General features: G+C 35.5%; 1 protein-coding gene across 4 annotated transcripts; it reads right to left on the reverse strand.

Annotated features, from left to right (window-relative positions):
• Nucleotides 1-14,581: 14,581 nt before the first annotated feature.
• Nucleotides 14,582-19,103, reverse strand: LOC147553169 (uncharacterized). Of its 4 annotated transcripts, XM_086672387.1 has the most exons (6): nucleotides 18,937-19,095; nucleotides 17,984-18,103; nucleotides 17,623-17,901; nucleotides 16,095-16,161; nucleotides 15,590-15,999; nucleotides 14,582-14,750 (listed from the first exon to the last, which is right to left on the reverse strand). In XM_086672387.1, the coding sequence occupies exons 1-3, from the start codon at nucleotides 19,083-19,085 to the stop codon at nucleotides 17,766-17,768; spliced, it is 405 nt and encodes a 134-aa protein (XP_086528513.1). In that variant the 5' UTR covers nucleotides 19,086-19,095; the 3' UTR covers nucleotides 14,582-14,750; nucleotides 15,590-15,999; nucleotides 16,095-16,161; nucleotides 17,623-17,765. The 4 variants fall into 4 exon arrangements, 2 of the variants coding, with proteins under 2 accessions (XP_086528513.1, XP_086528514.1); XR_015238841.1 differs by lacking the exons at nucleotides 17,623-17,901; nucleotides 17,984-18,103 and having other exon boundaries at nucleotides 14,643-14,750; nucleotides 18,937-19,103; XM_086672388.1 differs by lacking the exons at nucleotides 14,582-14,750; nucleotides 17,623-17,901 and having other exon boundaries at nucleotides 15,939-16,002.
• Nucleotides 19,104-20,395: the final 1,292 nt, after the last annotated feature.

Raw genomic sequence — 20,395 nt, forward strand, 5'->3', positions numbered from 1 at the left:
AGAAGTTGGTCATAAACTAAGGGGTTATTTGGAAAATAACCCAATTTTGAAACAACGACCAAAAACTGTGAGCTGACAGGCTAACATCAAACAGGAGGCACGCCTGGTTTTTCTTAGGTAAAAGATAAAAAGATGGATCAGAACTTAGCAAGTAGATTTTCAATTTCCCAAGGTTGCAAAAGTAGTGAACAACAAAATAAATAGAGTTAATTCCTATATGGCCCCCTACTTTGTGACCAGCTTGCTTTATGGCCCCCTTTTTTTCGTAGATTCAAATATGGCCCCCTATTTTCATGGAAATGTCCTAACTACCCTTCCTTTAAATCTTTTTTCAAAATAAAATAAAAAAAACAAACATAATTCCACCTCACTTCCCTCTCCACCACTTATCTCTCTCCACCTCACCTCTCTTCCCAAATCATCTTTCTCTCTCTCCAACTCACCTATCTCTCTCTCCAACTCACCTCTCTCTCTCTCCACCTCACCTCTCTCTCTCTCTCTCCACCTCACTCTATCTTCTCCGATGAAGGTCGCCGGCCGGAAAATTGTGAGGTGGAGAGAGAGAGAGGTGAGGTGGAGAGAGAAAAAGGTGAGTTGGAGAGAGAGAAAGATGATTTGGGAAGAGAGGTGAGGTGGAGAGAGATAAGTGGTGGAGAGGGAAGTGAGGTGGAATTATGTTTGTTTTTTTTATTTTATTTTGAAAAAAGATTTAAAGGAAGGGTAGTTAGGACATTTCCATGAAAATAGGGGGCTATATTTGAATTTACGAAAAAAAGGGGGCCATAAAGGAAGCTGGTCACAAAGTAGGGGGCCATATAGGAATTAACTCAAATAAATATTCAAAAAAAATAGTATAGTCATATGATATAAAATTTCTTACAAAAACACTCTATCTAACTCGTTACACGGTTGAGGAGATTCGTGCATTTCGATATTCTTTCAGTAGGTTACATCAAATTTGAGGTCGACTAGATAGTCTCATTTGACATCCATGTTTGCACCGCCTTTATCTTCTCAATCAAGTGACCCTCTCAACCTTAGTCGTCAAATAAAATCATGAGGCACGACAACCTCTAGTTGGTAGACTACTTCTCAAACTAAAAATCAAATGTGTTATCCACAAGGTAATATTAGTTTATACTAATAATTCTGTGTATGCATAAACTCTTATGTCGAGCCAACCACCAATAAATAATAGATTATAGTCTGTCATTCATATTAGATCCTCAAGATGTAATCCTTTGGTAATCTATTTTACTGCTTTAAAGACTTAATCCTCTTTATTTCTCTCTTTATCAAAATATATTTGTTTATTTATCTTTCGTTAGTATTTTCTTTATCATACAATCTTACTTACTTGACCGTAGGAGATTCTTTGGCTTGTACCACCCCAGTGTTTCAGGGATCTTACGATCATGTGCATATTGTTTCTTGTCGCATGTTAAGTCCAACAATGTATTGGGTGGCCATAAAACAGGTACGAGTGATTGTCTGACTTCCGATCAACAACCCGACTTCATGAAATAAATAAGTGCTAAAAGAACCAAATAACTTTCAATCTAATTTGACAATGACTAATTTAATCCTAAGTAAAATACGAAAACCAAAAACAAAATCATTAATAAGTACAAACTTCAAATGTTATTACTAAATTTCTTCCTAACTTTGAGTTATTTTTTTTGGTTGAAAGTTAGTCCCTCCGGTTGAGAGTTATTCATTTAGCCACACAAGCAAAGTGAAGTTCCCTACAAAATCTGCTAGATAGTATAGTATATAAAAAAAAATATTCTTCCACCCAAAAAAACTAATCATAATAGGGTGATCCACACTTGGGAACATTAAGTAGATAAAAGACCTTCATAGATATAATTTAAGTTATCTCGGTATTCTTTACATTAAAGAAAAATTATCACGGGATCAATACACATACAATAATTTAATACATGCAAAAAAAAATCATTTGTACTATAACTCTAAAAACGCACGACACTAAATAATTTTTTTTTAACACAGCACGAAAAATAGCACAAGCCTAAATCAGTTGTTCCTCTATTTGATAAACTCCTAATTCTCATACAAGAAGATAACATAAAGTCTCTTGAAGCACATATTATTCATCAATTCTAATTTGCAATTTAATTAGGTTTAGGTCATTAACTCATATTTATTGCATAACCTAAAACTCGAGTTGGGATATTTTCATTTGGTAAAATTAGAATTTCCCACAAGAAGCTGGTTTTCGAAAATCCAACTTTGCCGACTAAAAAATATCTAGCTTGATATTTAGGCTATCCAGTAAGTACGATTAACCTAGACCTATATTGTGCATATCATTTACACAATAGAACTGATGATTGATATGGTCGTCGAGAGACACCTATTTGCATCTTCTTTTTGGAGAACTCTGAGATAAGCAAACTAGAAACGAAAGACTCCAACTACTATTATTTTTCTGTTCTGCCTATACAATGTCTACCCACATTATCTAATACTACTAGTCCAAGTGTTGGAGCACGAAAAACAAAACCTAGCTCGTTTTCTGACTTACTACCTGTGATTTCCGATCGTTTTACTCTTATATTGGATGATGAATCCCCATCCAGCAACAACAACCACTAGTCTTTCTTCCTCCTCCGTCGATGATGAATCATCGTTAAATAGTGTCAAAGTACTCTAGGACTAGGAACACTCATGTTTCAGCAAATAACAATAGTATTTATTGGTAGGCCAGAAGGGTATGGAAATCTCTTGCTCTTAGTAGCCCAATCCCAACCGATAACATCGATGTCATCAGAGCCAGATACAAGCTGGGAAATCCCCAATTGAGTTCAAATGAACTGTATTTACACAACCATAATGGTCGTCTAACTTCCCATATAGGTCAACTCGCTTCACAATAACCTGATTAGAAAATGAAGATTTAAAAAGGAAAATTAATTATCTTACTAGTAAGTATACTGTATGCCCATTACTTCTACTCAGCTAATTGATATCGAAAACAAACATTTACTTTAAAGGGGGAGTCAGGGGATCGACCGCTCCCCCTAAATCTGCCTATGTTACAAAGGTCAGTAGTTAAGGAATTCGTTAGCCCACCTAGCACGTCTGTCTTTCAAATTAATAAGTGCTGGCTTGGTGGAGGCCAAATTTACAAATTTTTTTAGATCCCATAATGTTGTGTCCCTTACGCTTTAATTACCTTTTTTTTTTTTTTTTTGTTAAGGACTTACGCTTTAATTACTTATAATTCTGGTCTCGTATTTTTTCTGTTTGGCCCAAATTTTCAAATGAGCTCGTCTTGTAGCCTTTTTTATTTGTAAACTTGATTTCCACCCAATTTACTAAGAACATTCTAATTTTGCTCGAACTATTTGTTCTCCATATTATTCTTATGTTTTTTTTCTTTGTTTCATATATATATATACTCATTATTTTTTTCTAAGATTACTATGCTCTCTCTTTCCTAATTTCTTTAAGTAAGTAAACTGTAGTGATTCTTTTCAAGACACAAATGATTCATTCTCTTGTCAGATCAGTTGTGGACTGCAGCTAACGCGGTTCACAAGTTAAGGGTAGTCGCTTTGGTTGAAAATATCAATACAAATTGTACTCTTGAATATTCTAAAATTGTTTATTATACCTAAAAGTATCCTCACAATTTTTTTAATATGTTGTAATTAACTATAATTATGCTTCAACAAAAAAAAAACTATAATTATGTATAAATACAAAGTAAAAGATCTTTATATTTTTTTTGTTTCTATCTTTTCTCTCTCCCTTTCTTTAATCTCTCTTTTTCGCAGGGCCTTTTATTATGCAAATTTGTGTAAGTAATCTTTGTCGCTATCCCTCTCTGTTTCTGAAATAGATTTACCTCTCCAAATGTTAATTTTGGTTTGTGAAAGAAGATGAAACTGAAATTCCGATTTTGAAAACAAATCAGAGAAGTTTTATTTGAAATAATGTTAGGTTAATCTAGAGAAACATTATTCATTGAGTTTAGATTCGCCAAGCACTTAATATAATATATATTCGTAAATTATTTTAAATTTGTGTTATTACTTCGCGTGTAAAGATAAAATTTACATACCGTATTTTCAATATAAAAAAACCCGGTTGAGGTTTGGGACCAAACCCTTCAATTGCAACCACGAGTTCCATTTTGTACCCATTGGTTCTGATAACACCATATTGACTCCTAGAATGACAAACACATCAAAAGTAAGGTCAAGGGGTTTGCCAACCTATCCGTCTATCACCTAGTGCCTGGTGACATCTTCCCAACAACTAAGAGATATTTATCTTTCAAACCCAACATAAAGGAACTTTAAATCTTAAAAGAAATGAAAAATATAAAATAAAATAAATTTTTAATCACTCATACGAAATACACAAAATTACAAACAAATAAGTAAATAAATAAAATTTACTCACAATGACACACAAGATTTAAGAAGCTTCAAAGGAAGATTTGCGTCTTCTTTCAGTTGATATATAGAAAGTAAATCCAATCGATGATGAAAACATTGTATACAAGTACTCTTGCGTACAAACTTTCTACGTACCCACATTTTTGTAGGCTTTGATACATTTCTCTTAATCTTGAGGGTCTTCTTTAAAATATGGAGTTTCCTCTTCGTGACCCTCTGCGACCTATGTGGGACTATTCCTGTCGCGCATGTTTACAAAATATATTTACTTAGTTTAGAAGAAAATATCAATCGTCTAAAATTACGGAATTTGTCCAACTTAGATAGACAAGGGGTGAGAGAAGCAATCATTTAACACTATTTCACTAAGTTTTCCCCTCACAATCTAATATCTTTGGGCGTTTGTCGTTTGGATATCAAATGTAGAAAGATTTTCTTCTGGCACAACTTTCAAACTTCATAGATTACTAATGCGGCAATAACAAATAACTAAATTTGCCTTCTTTCAAAAATATCTTCATACGTCTTTCTCCAAAAAATATACAGAGACATCAATTACCTAATTAGTTATCGTTAGTCCATGACACTTTCACGAAAAAAAGTTGCGAGTAGCCCTTTGCGAAACTAGTACTCATCCTAATCCTTTCACAAATTTACTTACCTGATTAGTTTTAGAGGCCATGGAGATTTAGTCCAAAGAGGAGGAAATATTGAGAGGTTAATCCATAGTTTTTGAAAAATGAAATTTAGTCTAAAAGTGCAAAAATACCCTCTTTATTGTTTTTCTTGAATAACTCTCTTTATTGTTTTGTGGCGGTGTATCTTAGCCTTTTACTTCCTCCATGCATTTTTGTTTACAAAACAACCAGAAAACGGTCAAACAATGAGGTTATAAAACGGTTAAAACTACTTAGAATAACTGCAAAAAGATTAGGAAAAATAACGTTGTTTATGTTTATATGCACAAGGTTAAAACTGATGATAAGTGAAAAATGGAATGTGGGGTAATGTACTTTTGGACTAAAATCACGTTACAGGTTTGCTTTTTGTACTAAATTTATGTCTAAAGACAACTTTTATAACACCCTTATTCTCCATTTTCCATCTTGTTCGGCATGAAAACTAATATGTAAGGTACTATGTCACGGAATCATTATATAATAAATATGAAAACTTTACTTCATAAAATAAACATGAAAACTAAAGATATGACAACCATATAAATCATGAAGTTCCTCAACAAAAAAAAAAAATATATAAATCATGAAGTTCATAAGAAAGCATAAATCAAAACTAATAATTGGAATATCAAATCTCAACCGTTGAAGGAGCTTATTACATCAATTCAAAGGAAACCAAATAAAACAAATAAGAATCTAGGAAAAGAATTTCAGACAACGAAAGAAAATTACAAATGAAACACTCCGATTTGACAGGTCAAGATCAAATTCTTAAGGTTGCGAAATGCAACAACAAAATAAAGATTCAAACATAAGATAGACAATAACATGGTCAAATGATATCAATACTTTTTTTTTTACAGAAAACACCATATTCAACCCGTTACAAGGTTGAGGAGATCCATGCATTTAAGACAAAATAGAGCTTGGCCACTTGGTTGAATGGTGGTATACTAGACTTGGTTGACACTGGTTCGAAACCCCTAGCCTGTCAATTTTACTTTATTTTATCTTTTTAAGTACTCCGCTTTAATTTTTTGCCCTTAATTGTTTTGACTTATACTTTTTTAATCAACATTCCATTTTGTGAGTTATTTGTCTCGATATACTTTTATGTCCTATTTTTGTCTTTGACTTTCTTAATGCATCTTTTATCCCTAACTCTTATCTTTTTTTTTTTGTTGAACTATCCCTAACTCTTATCGCTCCCTTACTTCTTTAACTAACATAAATTACGAGTATTCTGTTTTAGATAAAAAGACTCAACTTTTTATACATAATTTTTTTATGTAATTTAAATAGTATCACTAATTATCTATATTGAGATTATTAATATTAAAATAATTCACATGTTATTCCCATGCACTTCGTTGAGAATGTCCTCACAACATATGAGGGTTACTAATTTGAACACCACATAAATTTTGTACAAGTTACCTATAACTCAATAATTTATGTAATCTTGGCAAAGGTTGATAACGTAATTTGACAACCAACCATCATCGTGATATTTTCTTTTTCACCATTTATTATAACTAAAATGTTCCCCCATAACCAAAAGTTTCTGGGTCCGCCATTGCCTTTCAGTAAGTTATACCAAATTTGAGGTCCAATAAATATTTTCATTGGGCATCTCTATTTGCATCGACTTTATCTTCTCAACTAATTAAGGGGCCTCTCAACCTTGGTTGCCAAATATAACAATGTTACCCGTCTTTCATTGTACATCACATTTGAGCAGGAGTCAAGACAACCACTAGTTGGTCGGTTACTTCTCAAATTAAAAGTCATGTGTGGTCTACAAGGTAACATAAATTTGTTAGGAAAAATAACCTAATTGACTTGTTCAGGAATATGAAGATAAACGATGTGAATGTAAAAGCAGAGACACCAAGATTATTTAACGTGGCAAAAAACCCCTCCAAGATAGAAGGTAAAAAACCACGAGACCTAGTCCAGAAATCTTCCACTATAATTAAATAATGGGTTACACAATTCTTCACCAAACGTATGGTGGATAAACCAATTGTTCAAGATGTGTGGAAACACTCTTGGATAACAATTCTTCCTTAAACTAATAGAGGATTTACCAATTGTTCAAGATGTGTGGAAACACTCTTAGATAACAATTCTTCCTTAAACTAATAGAGGATTAACCAATTCTTCAAGATGTGTAGAAACACTCTTGAATAACAACTCTTCACCAAAACTATGGTGGATAAACTGAACAAAGAAACAAAGAAATAGAAATTTCCTACTCCTTAGGATTTGAACAAATCATAGATTACTAAAGGCTGAAGAAGATAACCACAAACTAAATTGCTTCACAAGATTAATATTCTTTTCTTCAAACCAATATTCTTCTCTTTCAATCTCTCTTGAAAGAACCACTTTAGAAATCTCTCTTTCTCTGACTTCTCTTTGTTCTGGAAGTTGTTTCATCTCTCTTATCTCTCTCTCTAACCTGAGAAGATATATCTGAGAGGATTCTCTTGTAACTCTCCCAACTGGGAACTCCCAACTGGGAGGATACTTTCTGACCTGAAAGTATGATACTCTCTAACCTGAAAGTATGAATAATTTCTTCCCTTTCATTCCCTATTTATAATGATAAATAAGGAGGTATTCTACTAGAAATAGGATTCCTTTTTAGGCTAGAAATAGAAACTTCTATTCCTCCCTAAATAAGGAATAAGGGAAATCCTATTCTAACTAGGAATCCTTTTTATATAAGGAGGGACCCCAACAAAATTTATACCAACAAACTCGTGTGTGTATAAAATCTTATATCGAGCCACCCACCAATAAATAATAGATTATAATCGGTCTTCCATATTAGAAATCAAGAGAGTATTGTTTACTACGTAGTCCAGTATCACATCGAAAAATATGTGTTTGCATCGACACCCATGTCGAATCAATCATTATAGTTTTGATTTCTCGTTGTTTTCCAGGTTAACAACCAATTCAGTGTTCTACTAGATAGCCCAACTATATATTATCTGTATTTGCATGGACCCTCTCATCTAGCCGACTCCAATTAGTTTTACCTCTTCGTTCATTTTTTTACCAAATCTTTGAGTCGGTAAATTTGCAACTTTACACCTCCTAACCATAACGATTTTCAGCAACTAAATCAACATTTGCATTTATTGGTAATCTATCTACATTACCACCAATAAATGTTTCCCTATTGTTGTTTGAACTCATGAATTATCATTACACATGTTTATCATGGCATGAACTAAGTTTAGATTGACAATAATCTAATATATGCTGAAACTACGAAGCTACTTGACGATTTGATAATCCTAGACTAGTTCGAAAATGGAAGGGGCTAGAAAAACCTTAATTGAAAGAAGCTAAAAAAAACTTGAGAAAAGAAAAACTTCAATTTTCAAACTAATTACAAGTTTATTTAGATACAAGAATGAACTACAAAAATTGAGATTATTGGGGAAGGAATATGCCTTACTAGAAACATATTCATATACTAGAAATACAACAGATGAAGGGTAAACTAAAGATTGGGTTATATGCTTGTTTACGATCATTTGCTATCGATTGTGTTCCTAGTCTTGTTTGGGTAATGGGTATTGTTCATCGTCTTGTTTGGGCAGCAGATGTTGTTCATCGTCTTGTTTGGAGGGATTGTGCCCGTCATCTTGTTGGGCGGAGGATGTTGTTCATCCTCTTGTTTGGACAACAGATGTTGCTCATCGTCTTGTTTGGGGAGCCGAGATTTTGTTCATCATCTTGTTTGGTGAGCCGAATTTTTGATGAATCGTCTTGTTGAGAAGCATGCTTCGGTCATATCAGTTCCTCACAACCTTTGTTTTGCTCATTGATCAATTTGGTAGCATCTTGGTGATCTCCTTACTGCTAAGGATGGATAATTCATCTTTATTATCAAGAACTAATTTTAGCATGTGAGAGGAAGATACCTACTCAGCAGGATTATTGTTACTACATACCCGTGCGGGCGACGACTCTCTGTCTCCCATCCTCACTCTGTGCTTCCGATGCAGCAAAGTGGAGCTCCTGTCAGAATATTCACCGTCAAAACATCATTTTCTGACGAATACAATACCCTCATCGCTTGAACAGAACAATGCCCAAATGGTAGGTACACTTTTTTTCACTTTCTTTTTACCAGTATTGCAAAAACCCAGATTAGCCAGAAGGCCTGATAAGAACAGCAAATGGACCTTGGGCAGGCTACGTGTATTAGCTTTGTATGTGAAAGACCCGGACGCGCTAGCCCTAATAAGCGTTCTGTCTATACTATTTGTAACTCTGAATGAATGTATTGGAAAGGGACCGACAAGGCGTAGTGTAGCATAAACACCAAGTCCTCAAAAATAAAAGATTACAAAGTATGGATCGTCGCTTCTCGATGAAAATAGGTTCTAATGGTGTCAATATATACATGATCCGGCCAACAACCCTTGGTTGGAGTGGTAAGAGGTATAATCTTCCACCTAGAGGTCAAGGGTTCGAGGCACACGCTGAACAATTCAAAAAAATATATATACATGATCCAGCCGACCCTAAGTCTAGGCATGCGCCTCACATAAATTTAACACTATAACTCTATACATATCAACAGATGACGAAACAGATTCACGAATTTTACTTTAGAAGAGTTGTGGACATATAAAAGATTTAACAAATTCAACAAAATTTTAACATACTAACAAAATTTTAACATACTTCAATTTCAGTAACAAGCAATTCTTCCTTTGCCTTTCACGGCTAGAAATTAGAGAAAGTTCACTTTGAGTTTTAATCAACTCATTGGTCTGGAAGGGAAACTACTTTTGAGGTTAGGGTTTTACTATAAACCCTAACAAAATCCTAAATGCTTGGACTTCTATTACAGTTTGCTTAAGGAAAGATTACACAGCCACAACCATTCTCTCCTTACCCTGCTAAGCGCACGCATCTCCCACCTGCGGATACAATGGCAAGTGTAGCGGAATAGAGGCGAAGGATTATGAGTTTGTCAACTTGTCGCGGAAGGCACCTAAGCGATGCTTTTGACAACAAAACTAAGAGATATCTCTTGTCTCAGAGAAAACCCAGTAGAGGCTCTCATCTCATTTTGGGGGCCTTTAAATTTCGCCCGCGGCCATGGGGCATAAAAAAATGTCTCCAGGGCATAAAGACATTGATCAACAAGATTTAACCTAGGAGGCTATTTCATTGTGGGTCCAAAAATTGAATTTTTTGCCCCCTTATCTTTGTCTCTCAGTCTTTCTCTCTTCCTCTCTCTCTCTCTTGCACTTGCATCGTCTCTCACTCTCGACCGTCTCTCTCTCTCTGTCTCTCTTGCTCCCCCTCTCTCACGATCTCTCTCTCATATTGTACATCAAGTGCTCCAACAACAGAGGATCAACTTCCAAGTTTAAAAAATATAAATTTGGAAAAGCTCAATAGCTAAAGAGTCAGTTTTCCTACCATGGATTTTTGCTAGGTTCACAATATTCATATAGTTGCAACATAAATTCAAATAGATCACCTCATCACTGCTCTTCCCAGGAATAAACTACCTTTCATGTTTCTCCTGCTTTAAACGCCTGAACAGGCGGTGTTTTATGAAATCACTGAGGATAGTTCTTGGCAAATCATTTTCACCAAGAATAGAAGTTTGTGGCAAGGGCATTCTCTCTCCTCTTTCAACCTCTTCCATGTAGCAATTGGGACAAGTATATTCAGCTTGCCCACCATCACTCCTTCCAAAATTACAGAAGGCACATATCTGATGTTGACAGAGTTCACATTTATCACATTGAACCTACTGTGAACAAACATGGAATCGTGACCAAAGTCATGGCCAGTTGATAGCATTAGAAGAAAAATGCAATGGAAATAGCACATACCCCTTCTTCAGTTTCCTCATTCTCTTCTTTTCCAGCCCTATCTTCGGAATAGCAGCTGCATCAACCTCTATGTGGTCTCCAAGAGCGTCATTATAGCAAGGAGTGCAAAAGTAATGTCTCCTTATATAAAGCAAGAGAGAGAGATAGAGACAGTGAGAGAGAGAGAGAGAGTGAGGTGGTCGGAAATGGTGGTGGTGGTCGAGATTTGTATTGGTGGAAGAGAGGTGAAGATGAAGATTAGAGGGCTACAAAACAATCAAGTGAATTTTTGGGCTAAAAAATAAATATGTCCCCTAAGTCAATCTAGATTGACTATGTCTTTATTCCTCGAAGAACTTTTAAGATTTCCTGAAGAATCCACCTAAATTTTTCGGAGCCTCTTGGGTTGCTGATTCCAATGGAGGCTCCCACCCCAGATTTAATTTATTTGAACGTATGTGATGGAAGTGTGTGGGATTTTAATTCCAATTTTCAACTGTAAAAGTATTGTCAGTCGTCTTTTCTATAATTTGTTTGACTTTTTAATTAGATTGGTTTCGAAAACCCATTAAGATACAGAAAAATAAGAGAACTTCAAATAAAAATTCAAAAACCCATTAACAAAAATTGTCGTCTTTCAAAAATATCTTCATGCGTCTTTCTCCAAAAATATACAGAGACATCAGTTACCTAAATAGTTTTCGTTAGTCCATGGCACTTTCACAAAATCATAAAAACTCGTGAGGGCCCCTTAGTAAACTAGTACTCATCCTAATCCTTTCACAAACTTATCTACCTGGTTAGTTTTAGAGGCCATGGAGTTTTAGGCCAAAGAGGAGGAAATATTAAGAGGTTAATCTATAGTTAGCGAAAAATGAACTTTAGTCTAAAGTGCAAAGATACCCTCTTTATTGTTTTCTTTTTTCCTTTTTGAAATAAATAACCTCTATATTGTTTTGTCTTGGTGTATCTTAGCCTTTTACTTCCTCTCCGCATTTTTGTTTGCAACACAACCACAAAACGGTCAAAAAACGGGGTTAAACAACGGTTAAAACTGCTTAAGATAAGTATAGAAAATTTTTGAAAAATAAAGTTATTTATGTTTATACACCACAAAGTTAAAACTGATAATAAGTGAAAACGGAACGTGGGATTATGTACTTTTGGACTAAAATCACGTTACAGATATGCTTTTTGTACTAAATTTATGTCTAAAGACAACTTTTGTAACACCCTTAGTCTCCATTTTCCATCTTGTTAGGCATGAAAACTATGGTTATTTCCCTAATGGCCCCCAACTTTGTGACCAGCTTCCCGCCTGGCCCCCTACTTTACGAAAAATACCCATATGGCCCCCTTCCGTTATAACACCGTCACTCTCTCTCCTCCATCATGTATTTCTCTCTCTGCCAAGTCATGCCACATCATCTGTTACGCTACCTCATCACTTTCTCCGGCGAGAGTCGCCGGCCGACCAATTTCCGGCCGGCGACTTCAAACCTAAAAAAAAATATTCTCTCTTCCTCTCTCTCTCTCTCTAAAAAAAAAAAGTTTTATTTTTTTTTTCTTTCTTCTCTCTCTCTAGAACTGTTAGATCTAGAGAGAGAGAGAAGATTCATCACGAACAGAGGTCTGTTCGTGATGATCGTGATGAATCTTCTCTCTCGCTCTAGATCTAACAGTTCTAGAGAGAGAGAGAAGAAAGAAAAAAATAAAAAAAAAATTAGAGAGAGAGACAGGAAGAGAGAAAAAAAAATTTCTTTTTTTTTAGGTTTGAAGTCGCCGGCCGGAAATTGGTCGGTCGGCGACTCTCGCCGGAGAAGGTGATGAGGTGGCGTAACAGATGATGAGGCATGACTTGGCAGAGAGAGAAAACATGATGGAGGAGAGAGAGTGACGGTGTTATAACGAAAGGGGGTCATATGGGTATTTTTCGTAAAATAGGGGGCCAGGCGGGAAATGGTCACAAAGTTGGGGGCCATTAGGGAAATAACCCTGAAAACTAATATTTAAGGTACTCTGTCACGGAATCATAATATAATAAATATTAAAACTAAAGATATGACATCCATATAAATCATGAAGCTTGTAAAAATCATGAAGCTTGTAAGAAACCATAAATCAAAGCTATTAATGGGAATATCAAATCTCAAGCTTCTAAGGAGCTTGTTACATCAATATAAAGGAAACTTAATAAAACTAATAATAATCAAGGAAAAGAAATTCAAACAACAAAAGCGAAAATTACAAATGAAAAACTCTGATTTGACAGGTTAAGATCAAGCAGGTGGGGCACCAATCTTTCTCACGTGAAAAAAGAAAAGCTAAGTCTGAACCTAGCAAGTAGATTTTCAAATTCTTAAGGTTGCGACATGCAACAACAAAATAAAGATTCACATATGAGAGAGAGAATAGCATATTCAAATGATAGCAATACTTTCTTACAGAAAAATACCATATTCGATCCGTTACAAGGTTGAGGAGATTCATGCATTTCAGTATTCCTATCAGTAGGTTATACCAAATTTGATGCCCAATAGATATTTTCGTTGGGCATCCGTATTTGCATCGACTTTATCCTCTCAAATAATGAAGGGTCCCTCTCAACCTTGGTTGCCGAATAAAACCATGTGACCCCTCGTTCATTGTACATCACATTTGAGCAAGAGGCGAGTCAACCACTATTTGGTAGGTTACTTCTCAAATTAAACGTCATATGTGATCCTCCAAATTAAATAAATTTATACCAACAAACCGGTGTGTGCATAAAATCTTATGTCGAGCCAACCACCAATAAATAATAAGTTATAATCGATCATCCATATTAGAACTCAAGAGAGTATGGTCTACTAGTTAGTCCAGTATCACATCGAAAAACCTGTGTTTGCATCGACACCCATGTCGAATCAATCATGCTTAGTTTTGATTTCGCGTTGTTTTCTAAGTTGACAACCAATTCAGTGTTCTACCAGATAGCCCAATTATATTATCCGTATTTGCATGGACCCTCACATCTAGCCAACTCCAATTAGTTTTACCTTTTCGTTCACTTCTTTTACCAAATCTTTAAGTCGGTTCGCTACTCTACACCTCATAACCATAAACACTACAGGTAACTGCTCTCGCTACATCAAAGCAGTATAACGCAGTCTGAACATGTCGCTTACATTCAATGTATTGCATCTCTAATACACAAACATGTCAATTACATTAGTACGAGTTATAACTATAATTTGTAAACACGTAATTCATAAACAATAACCATATAGATTGCTGTACATTACAAACATATTCTTACAGCTCACTGGGTATTTGTCGCATATTTAGTTCATATAGCTCAAGAAATTGTTATAAATTATTACACTAAATTTACTTCCGTATATGGGTCCAAATACGCGATACTATATCATATACATGAATATCATCAATTTAGCATAAATGTAACTAGTTTTCAACAACCAAACCAACATTTGCATTTATTGGTAATCTATCTACATTAGTATAGACTCTTAATAGTCTAAGGGTTCCATATTGTTGTTTGAAGTCATCAATTATCATTATACATGTTTATCGTGGCATGAACTAAGTTTAAATTGACAATAATCTAATGTGCAGTGAAACTAATTAGACGTTTATTTAGTGACAATAATGAACTACAAAAATGAGGATAATTGGCGAAGGAATATGCTTTATTAGAAACACAGTCATATCCTAGCTAGAAATACAAGAGATAAAGGGTAAATTAAAGATGAGATTATATGCTTGTTTACGATCATTTGCTCAGGGGCGGCCCTAGGTCGTGGTGGGCCTAAAGCGAAACCGGAAAGTGAGGCCCTTTAAAAAATTTAAAAGAAAATTTTATATAATTTTGTTACCTTATTCTTATTAAAAAGGTGTACTTATTGTTAGGTTACATTGTTCGGATTTATGAATAAATTTTTGCAGAAAATTTCGAACAACTTAAAAATAATATTTTATTGAATACAATATAAATTTAATGTCAATTTTAATATGGAATGCATACTAATTTTAAATACTTGTAGAAATTATATATCTTACTTCCACTTTGCTTCTAATAAAAAACGAGAGACCACACTTTAATATGAAATGCATACTAATTTCAAATGCTTGTAGAAATTATATATCTTATTTACCACTTTGTTTCTAATAAAAAAAACGAGAGATCATTACATTACATTAGTTTGATTGATATAACAACTTTTTAAAATTAGATTGAAAAGAACATGTAAAAAATAACATATAAATAACAAAACTACTTACTAAAAGTAAAACTCAATTTGATTTGTATTGATAATCAAGATTTCAACAAAAAAAAACAAGATCAAAAGAATTTATTAAAATAAACAATTTAATAGGATGATAATTAAATAAATGAGTTGTGGTAGAAAAGGAGCAAAATTATGTAGACAATAGGGATTGAACCCATGACCTCTAGGGTTATCTTAGAAAGCTTTGCCAACTGAGCTACATTCATACTTATGATTATATCACGTTCAGCTAGTTAATATCCGTTGGGGGCCCTCCTGTTGTCATCCAGAGCTGGGGGCCCAAAGCCACCGCTTTGGTGGCTTTGGGCCTAGGCCGCCCCTGCATTTGCTATCAATTGTATTCATAGTCTTGTTTGGGTAATGGGTATTGTTCATCGTGTTGTTTGGGCAGCAGATGTTGTTCATTGTCTTGTGTGGACAACAGATGGTGCTCGTTATCTTGTTGGGCAGCGGATGTTGTTCATCGTATTGTTTGGGCAATAAATGTTGTCCATCGTCTTGTTTGGAGAGATTGTGTTCGTCATCTTGTTAGGTAGTGGATGTTGTTCACCGTCTTGTTTGGGCAAAAAATGTTGTTCATCATCTTGTTTGGGGAACTGAGGTTTGTTCATCGTGTTGTTTGGGTAGCTGAATTATTAATCAATCGTCTTGTTGGGAAGAATGCTTCCGGCCATATCAGTTCCTCTTAATCTTTCTTTTGCTCATTGATCAATTTGGTAGCATCTTGGTGATCTCCTTACTGCTAACAATGGATGATTCATCTTCATTGTCAGAAACTAAATTTAGCATGTGAGAGGAAGATAAGTACTTAGCAGGATTATTGTTACTACATACCCGTGCGCGCGGTGACTCCCTGTCTCCCATCCTCACTCTGTGCTTCTGATGCAGCAAAGTGGAGCTCCTGTCGGAACATTCACCGTCAAAACATCATTTTCTGACGAATACATACATACCCTCATCGCTTGAACAGAACAATGCTCAAATGGTAGGTACACTTTCTTTTTACCAGTATCGCAGAAACACAGATTAGCCAAAAGGCCTGATAAGAACAGCAAATGGACCTTGGGCGGGCTATATGTATTAGTTTTGTATGTGAAAAACCCGGATTCGCTAGCCCTAATAAGCATTCTGTCTATACTATTTGTAATTCTGAATGAATGTATTGGAAAGGGGCCGACAAGGCGTAGTGTAGCATAAACACCAAGTCCTCAAAAAATGAAAGATTACAAAGTATGGGTTGTCACTTCACGATGAAAGTAGGTTCTAATGGTGTCAATATATACATGATCCAGCTGACCCTAAGTTTGTCTAGGCATGCGCCTCGCATAAATTTAACACTATAAGTCTATACATATGAAAAGATGACCAAACAGATTTACGACTTTTAATCACCAATTTAACTTTAGAAGAGTTGTGGAGTGTGGACATATAAAAGATTTAACATATTCAACAATTTTAACATACTAACAAAAATATTCAAACTATGCTGAAATCAGAGTCAACTTCAAGTTCAGTAACAAGCAGTTCTTCCTTTGCCTTTCACGGCTAGAAAGTAGAGAAAGTTCACTTTGAGTTTTAATCAACTCATTCATCTGGAAGGGAGACTACTTTGAGGTTAGGGTTTTACTATAAACCCTAACCAAATCCTAAATGCTTGGACTTCTATTACAGTTTGCTTGAGGAAAGATTACGCAGCCACAACCGTTCTCCCGTTACTCTACTAAGCGCACCCATATCCCACCTGCGCATACAATGGCAAGTGTAGCGGAATCGAGACGAGGGATTTGTGAGTTTGTCAACTTGTCGCGTAAGGCACCTAAGCGATGCTTTTGACAACAAAACTAAGAGATATCTCTTGTCTCAGAGGAAACCCAATAGAGGCTCTCATCTCTTTTTGGGAGTCTTTAAATTTTGGCCGCAACCATGGGGCATAAAGAAATGTCTCCGGGCCATAAAGACAATGATAAACAAGATTTAACCTAGGAGGCTTTTTCATTTTGGGCCCAAAAATTGAATTTTTTGCCCCCTAATCTTCGTCTCTCAGTCCTTCTCTCTTCCTCTCTCTCTCTTGCACTTGCACCGTCTCTCTCTCTCTCTCTCTCTCTCTCTCTCTCTCCCTCTCCTTCTCCCTCTCTCTCTCTCTCTCTCCCTCTCTCTCTCTCCCTCTCTCTCTCTTGCTCCCCCTCTCTCACGATCTCTCTCTCATACTGTACATTAAGTGCTCCAAAAACAGAGATCAACTTTCAAGTTTAAAAATATAAATTTGGAAAAGCTCGATAGCTAAAGAGTCTGTTTTCCTACCATGGATTTTTGCTAGGTTCACAATATTCCTATAGTTGCAACATAAATTCAAATAGATCACCTCATCAGTGCTCTTCCTAAGAATAAACTCCCTTTCATGTTTCTCCTGCTTTAATCGGCTGAACAGGCGGTGTTCTATGAAATCACTGAGGATAGTTCTTGGCAAATCATTTTCACCAAGAATAGAAGTTTGTGGAAAGGGCATTATCTCTCCTCTTTCAACCTCTTCCATGTAGCAATTGGGACAAGTATATTCAGCTTGCCCACCATCACTCCTTCCAACATTAAAGAAGGCACATATCTGATGTTGCCAGAGTTCACATTTATCGCATTGAACCCACTGTGAACAAACATGGAATCGTGACCAAAGTCATGGCCAGTTGAGAGCATTAGAAGAAAAATGCAATGGAAATAGCACATACCCCTTCTTCAGTTTCCTCATTCTCTTCTTTTCCAGCCTTATCTTCGGAATAGCAGCTGCATCAACCTCTATGTGGTCTCCAAGAGCCTCATTATAGCAAGGAGTGCAAAAGTAATGCCTCCTTATATAAAGTAAGAGACAGAGATAGAGACAGTGAGAGAGAGTGAGGTGGTCGGAAATGGCGGTGGTGGTCGAGAGTTGTAGTGGTGGAAGAGAGGTGAGGATGAAGATTAGAGGGCTAAAAAACAATCAAGTGAATTTTTGGGCTAAAAAATAAATATGTCCCCTAAGTCAATCTAGATTGACTATGTGACTATGTCTTTATTCCTCGAAGAACTTTTAAGATTTCCCGAAGAATCCACCTAAATTTTTCGGAGCCTCTTGGGTTGCTAATTCCAATAGAGGCTCCCACCCCAGATTTAATTTATTTTGAACTATGTGATGGAAGTGTGTGGGATTTTAATTCCAATTTTCAACTGTAAAAGTATTGTCAGTCGTTTTTCTATAATTTGTTTGACTTTTTAATTAGATTGTCTTGGAAAACCCATTAAGATACAGAAAAATTGGAGAACTTCAAATAAAAATTGTGGTGGATCCCTTTGTTGGGCCTTCTTAACAGCTAGTCGGGATAGCATGGGAGCCCCTTTCAAAGAACTCCCATTTTTGGATCTCCCAACCTCTTGGGGAGCCCAATGGGATATACCCCACGCTTCCATTTTGGGGCTCCCAACCTCCTGGGAAGTCCAGCCGAGGGGCTCCCCTCTAGGGGCAATCCGGTTGGGGGATGGACTCCCAAGTATTTGAATTTGGGAGCCCAACTCCCAACTGTTGGGTTTGCCCTTAAAAAGACAACAAAAAGGAACCTAAGTTACCAAAAGTAATGAAAAAAATTAAATCTACCTACAAACACAAAATAAACAAATAAATAAATAAATATGGAAAATGACTACTTACAATGACACACAAGATTTATAGAGGTTCAAAGAAAGACCAGCATCCTCTTCGAATCGAGCTATAGAAAGTAATTCAATTATAGGACGGAAAAGATGTACAAGAGTACTCCTCATCCCAAACTTGTGCATAAACTTTGTATACAACCACATTTCTCGAGGCTTAGGTACATTCTCAGATTGAAGATGGTCTTGCTATAACATGGAGTTTCCCTCTTCATAACCCTCTATAACCAATGTGGGACTATTCCTAACGCACTAGATTATGAAGTAAGTTTACTTTGTCAAAAAAACGACTAGAATATAATCTTTCCTTTAATTGTATAGCCCAACAACTTAATTAGACATTTGAGTGGGCGGCGAATTCGAGTCTCTAACTAGGAAGACAAAATGCACTCATTTGATTCGTCAAATATTTACTAAATTTTTTTCTTGAAATGTTCCGTATCTTTTGGTGTTTAAGACACTAAAGGTTGATTTGCAAGTATATCCTACTTGTACAATTGTTCAATATTATAAATTATCAATGTCATAGAGTTGCGGGAATGACGATGTTGGGAATCCGTGGTGAAAACTTTGTGAATCCTCTTCAGTTATGTTGTCCTCGCTTCATTGTTAGATGTGCCACCGTTGTATTTCATCAAGTCAGTATTTAGAAGTGTTCGAGAACGGTGCATAATATTTCAGGGTTGAACTGATTTCATCTTTGTCTAGGGTCATTGAGATGTCGTTCTATTCAGGATGGTTATAGTTAGTGGGCAATTCAACATTCTAAATATGACTTCGAAATCTAGTCATGGTTAGGCTTGATCTGGTCATAAATTATTGATTTATGCTAATATCTTAGTGTAATTTGTGTACATTTTACGTGTTAGTCTTAATGATAAGTTGTTCTAGATTTTGAAGAATGCACTTAATGAGTTCGATAAATGTGGGTGTTTAGAATTCATGAGCTGATTAATTCATTTATGTGTTGTTATTCGGAATGTTGTGATCGGCGGATATTCTTTTACTAGAGGATTTAGATTGTTATGAATATGAAATCAATGTCATATCAACTTAAAATGGTAAAAGAGAATCGAAAAAACAATCATGGCAATAGAAACTTCGACAAAGTCGTAATAAGCAAACAAGTAGTAAGCTAGAATTGGTAGCAATATCCATGGAAATGAATGGCACAGAGCTTTTTGGGATCGAATTAGATAGAGTTTCATACTTTTATTATATACCAAGTTATCAAATTACAAATTTGTATTCCTAGGAACATCAATCTCAGATCCTCACCCCCAAAATTTCAAATTCAGTAATATAGGACCTACCAACTTAAATGAAAAACTACAGAATAGTTTTAAGGTTAAAAAAGATGCCAAAGAACCCTAATGAACCATGATTAATATGATCATAAAGAAAGTATGTCATAATATCAGATACCCAAGAAGTCAAAAGACAATCAAATACAATTT

The sequence above is a fragment of the Eschscholzia californica genome, unplaced genomic scaffold, assembly GCF_041429995.1.
Source record: "Eschscholzia californica isolate CP2 unplaced genomic scaffold, dmEscCali1.0.p SCAF_3, whole genome shotgun sequence".
Classification (NCBI taxonomy): Eukaryota; Viridiplantae; Streptophyta; class Magnoliopsida; order Ranunculales; family Papaveraceae; genus Eschscholzia; species Eschscholzia californica.

Excerpts from the sequence above, each read along its gene's own strand:
- LOC147553169 (XM_086672387.1), bottom strand. The coding sequence starts at position 19,085 with ATGTGGTTGTATACAAAGTTTATGCACAAGTTTGGGATGAGGAGTACT. Across the intron at positions 18,104-18,936 it reads TATAAATCTTGTGTGTCATT|GAGGCATTACTTTTGCACTC; the intron begins GTAAGTAGTCAT and ends ACTTTATATAAG. Across the intron at positions 17,902-17,983 it reads ATGAGGAAACTGAAGAAGGG|TGGGTTCAATGCGATAAATG; the intron begins GTATGTGCTATT and ends GTTTGTTCACAG.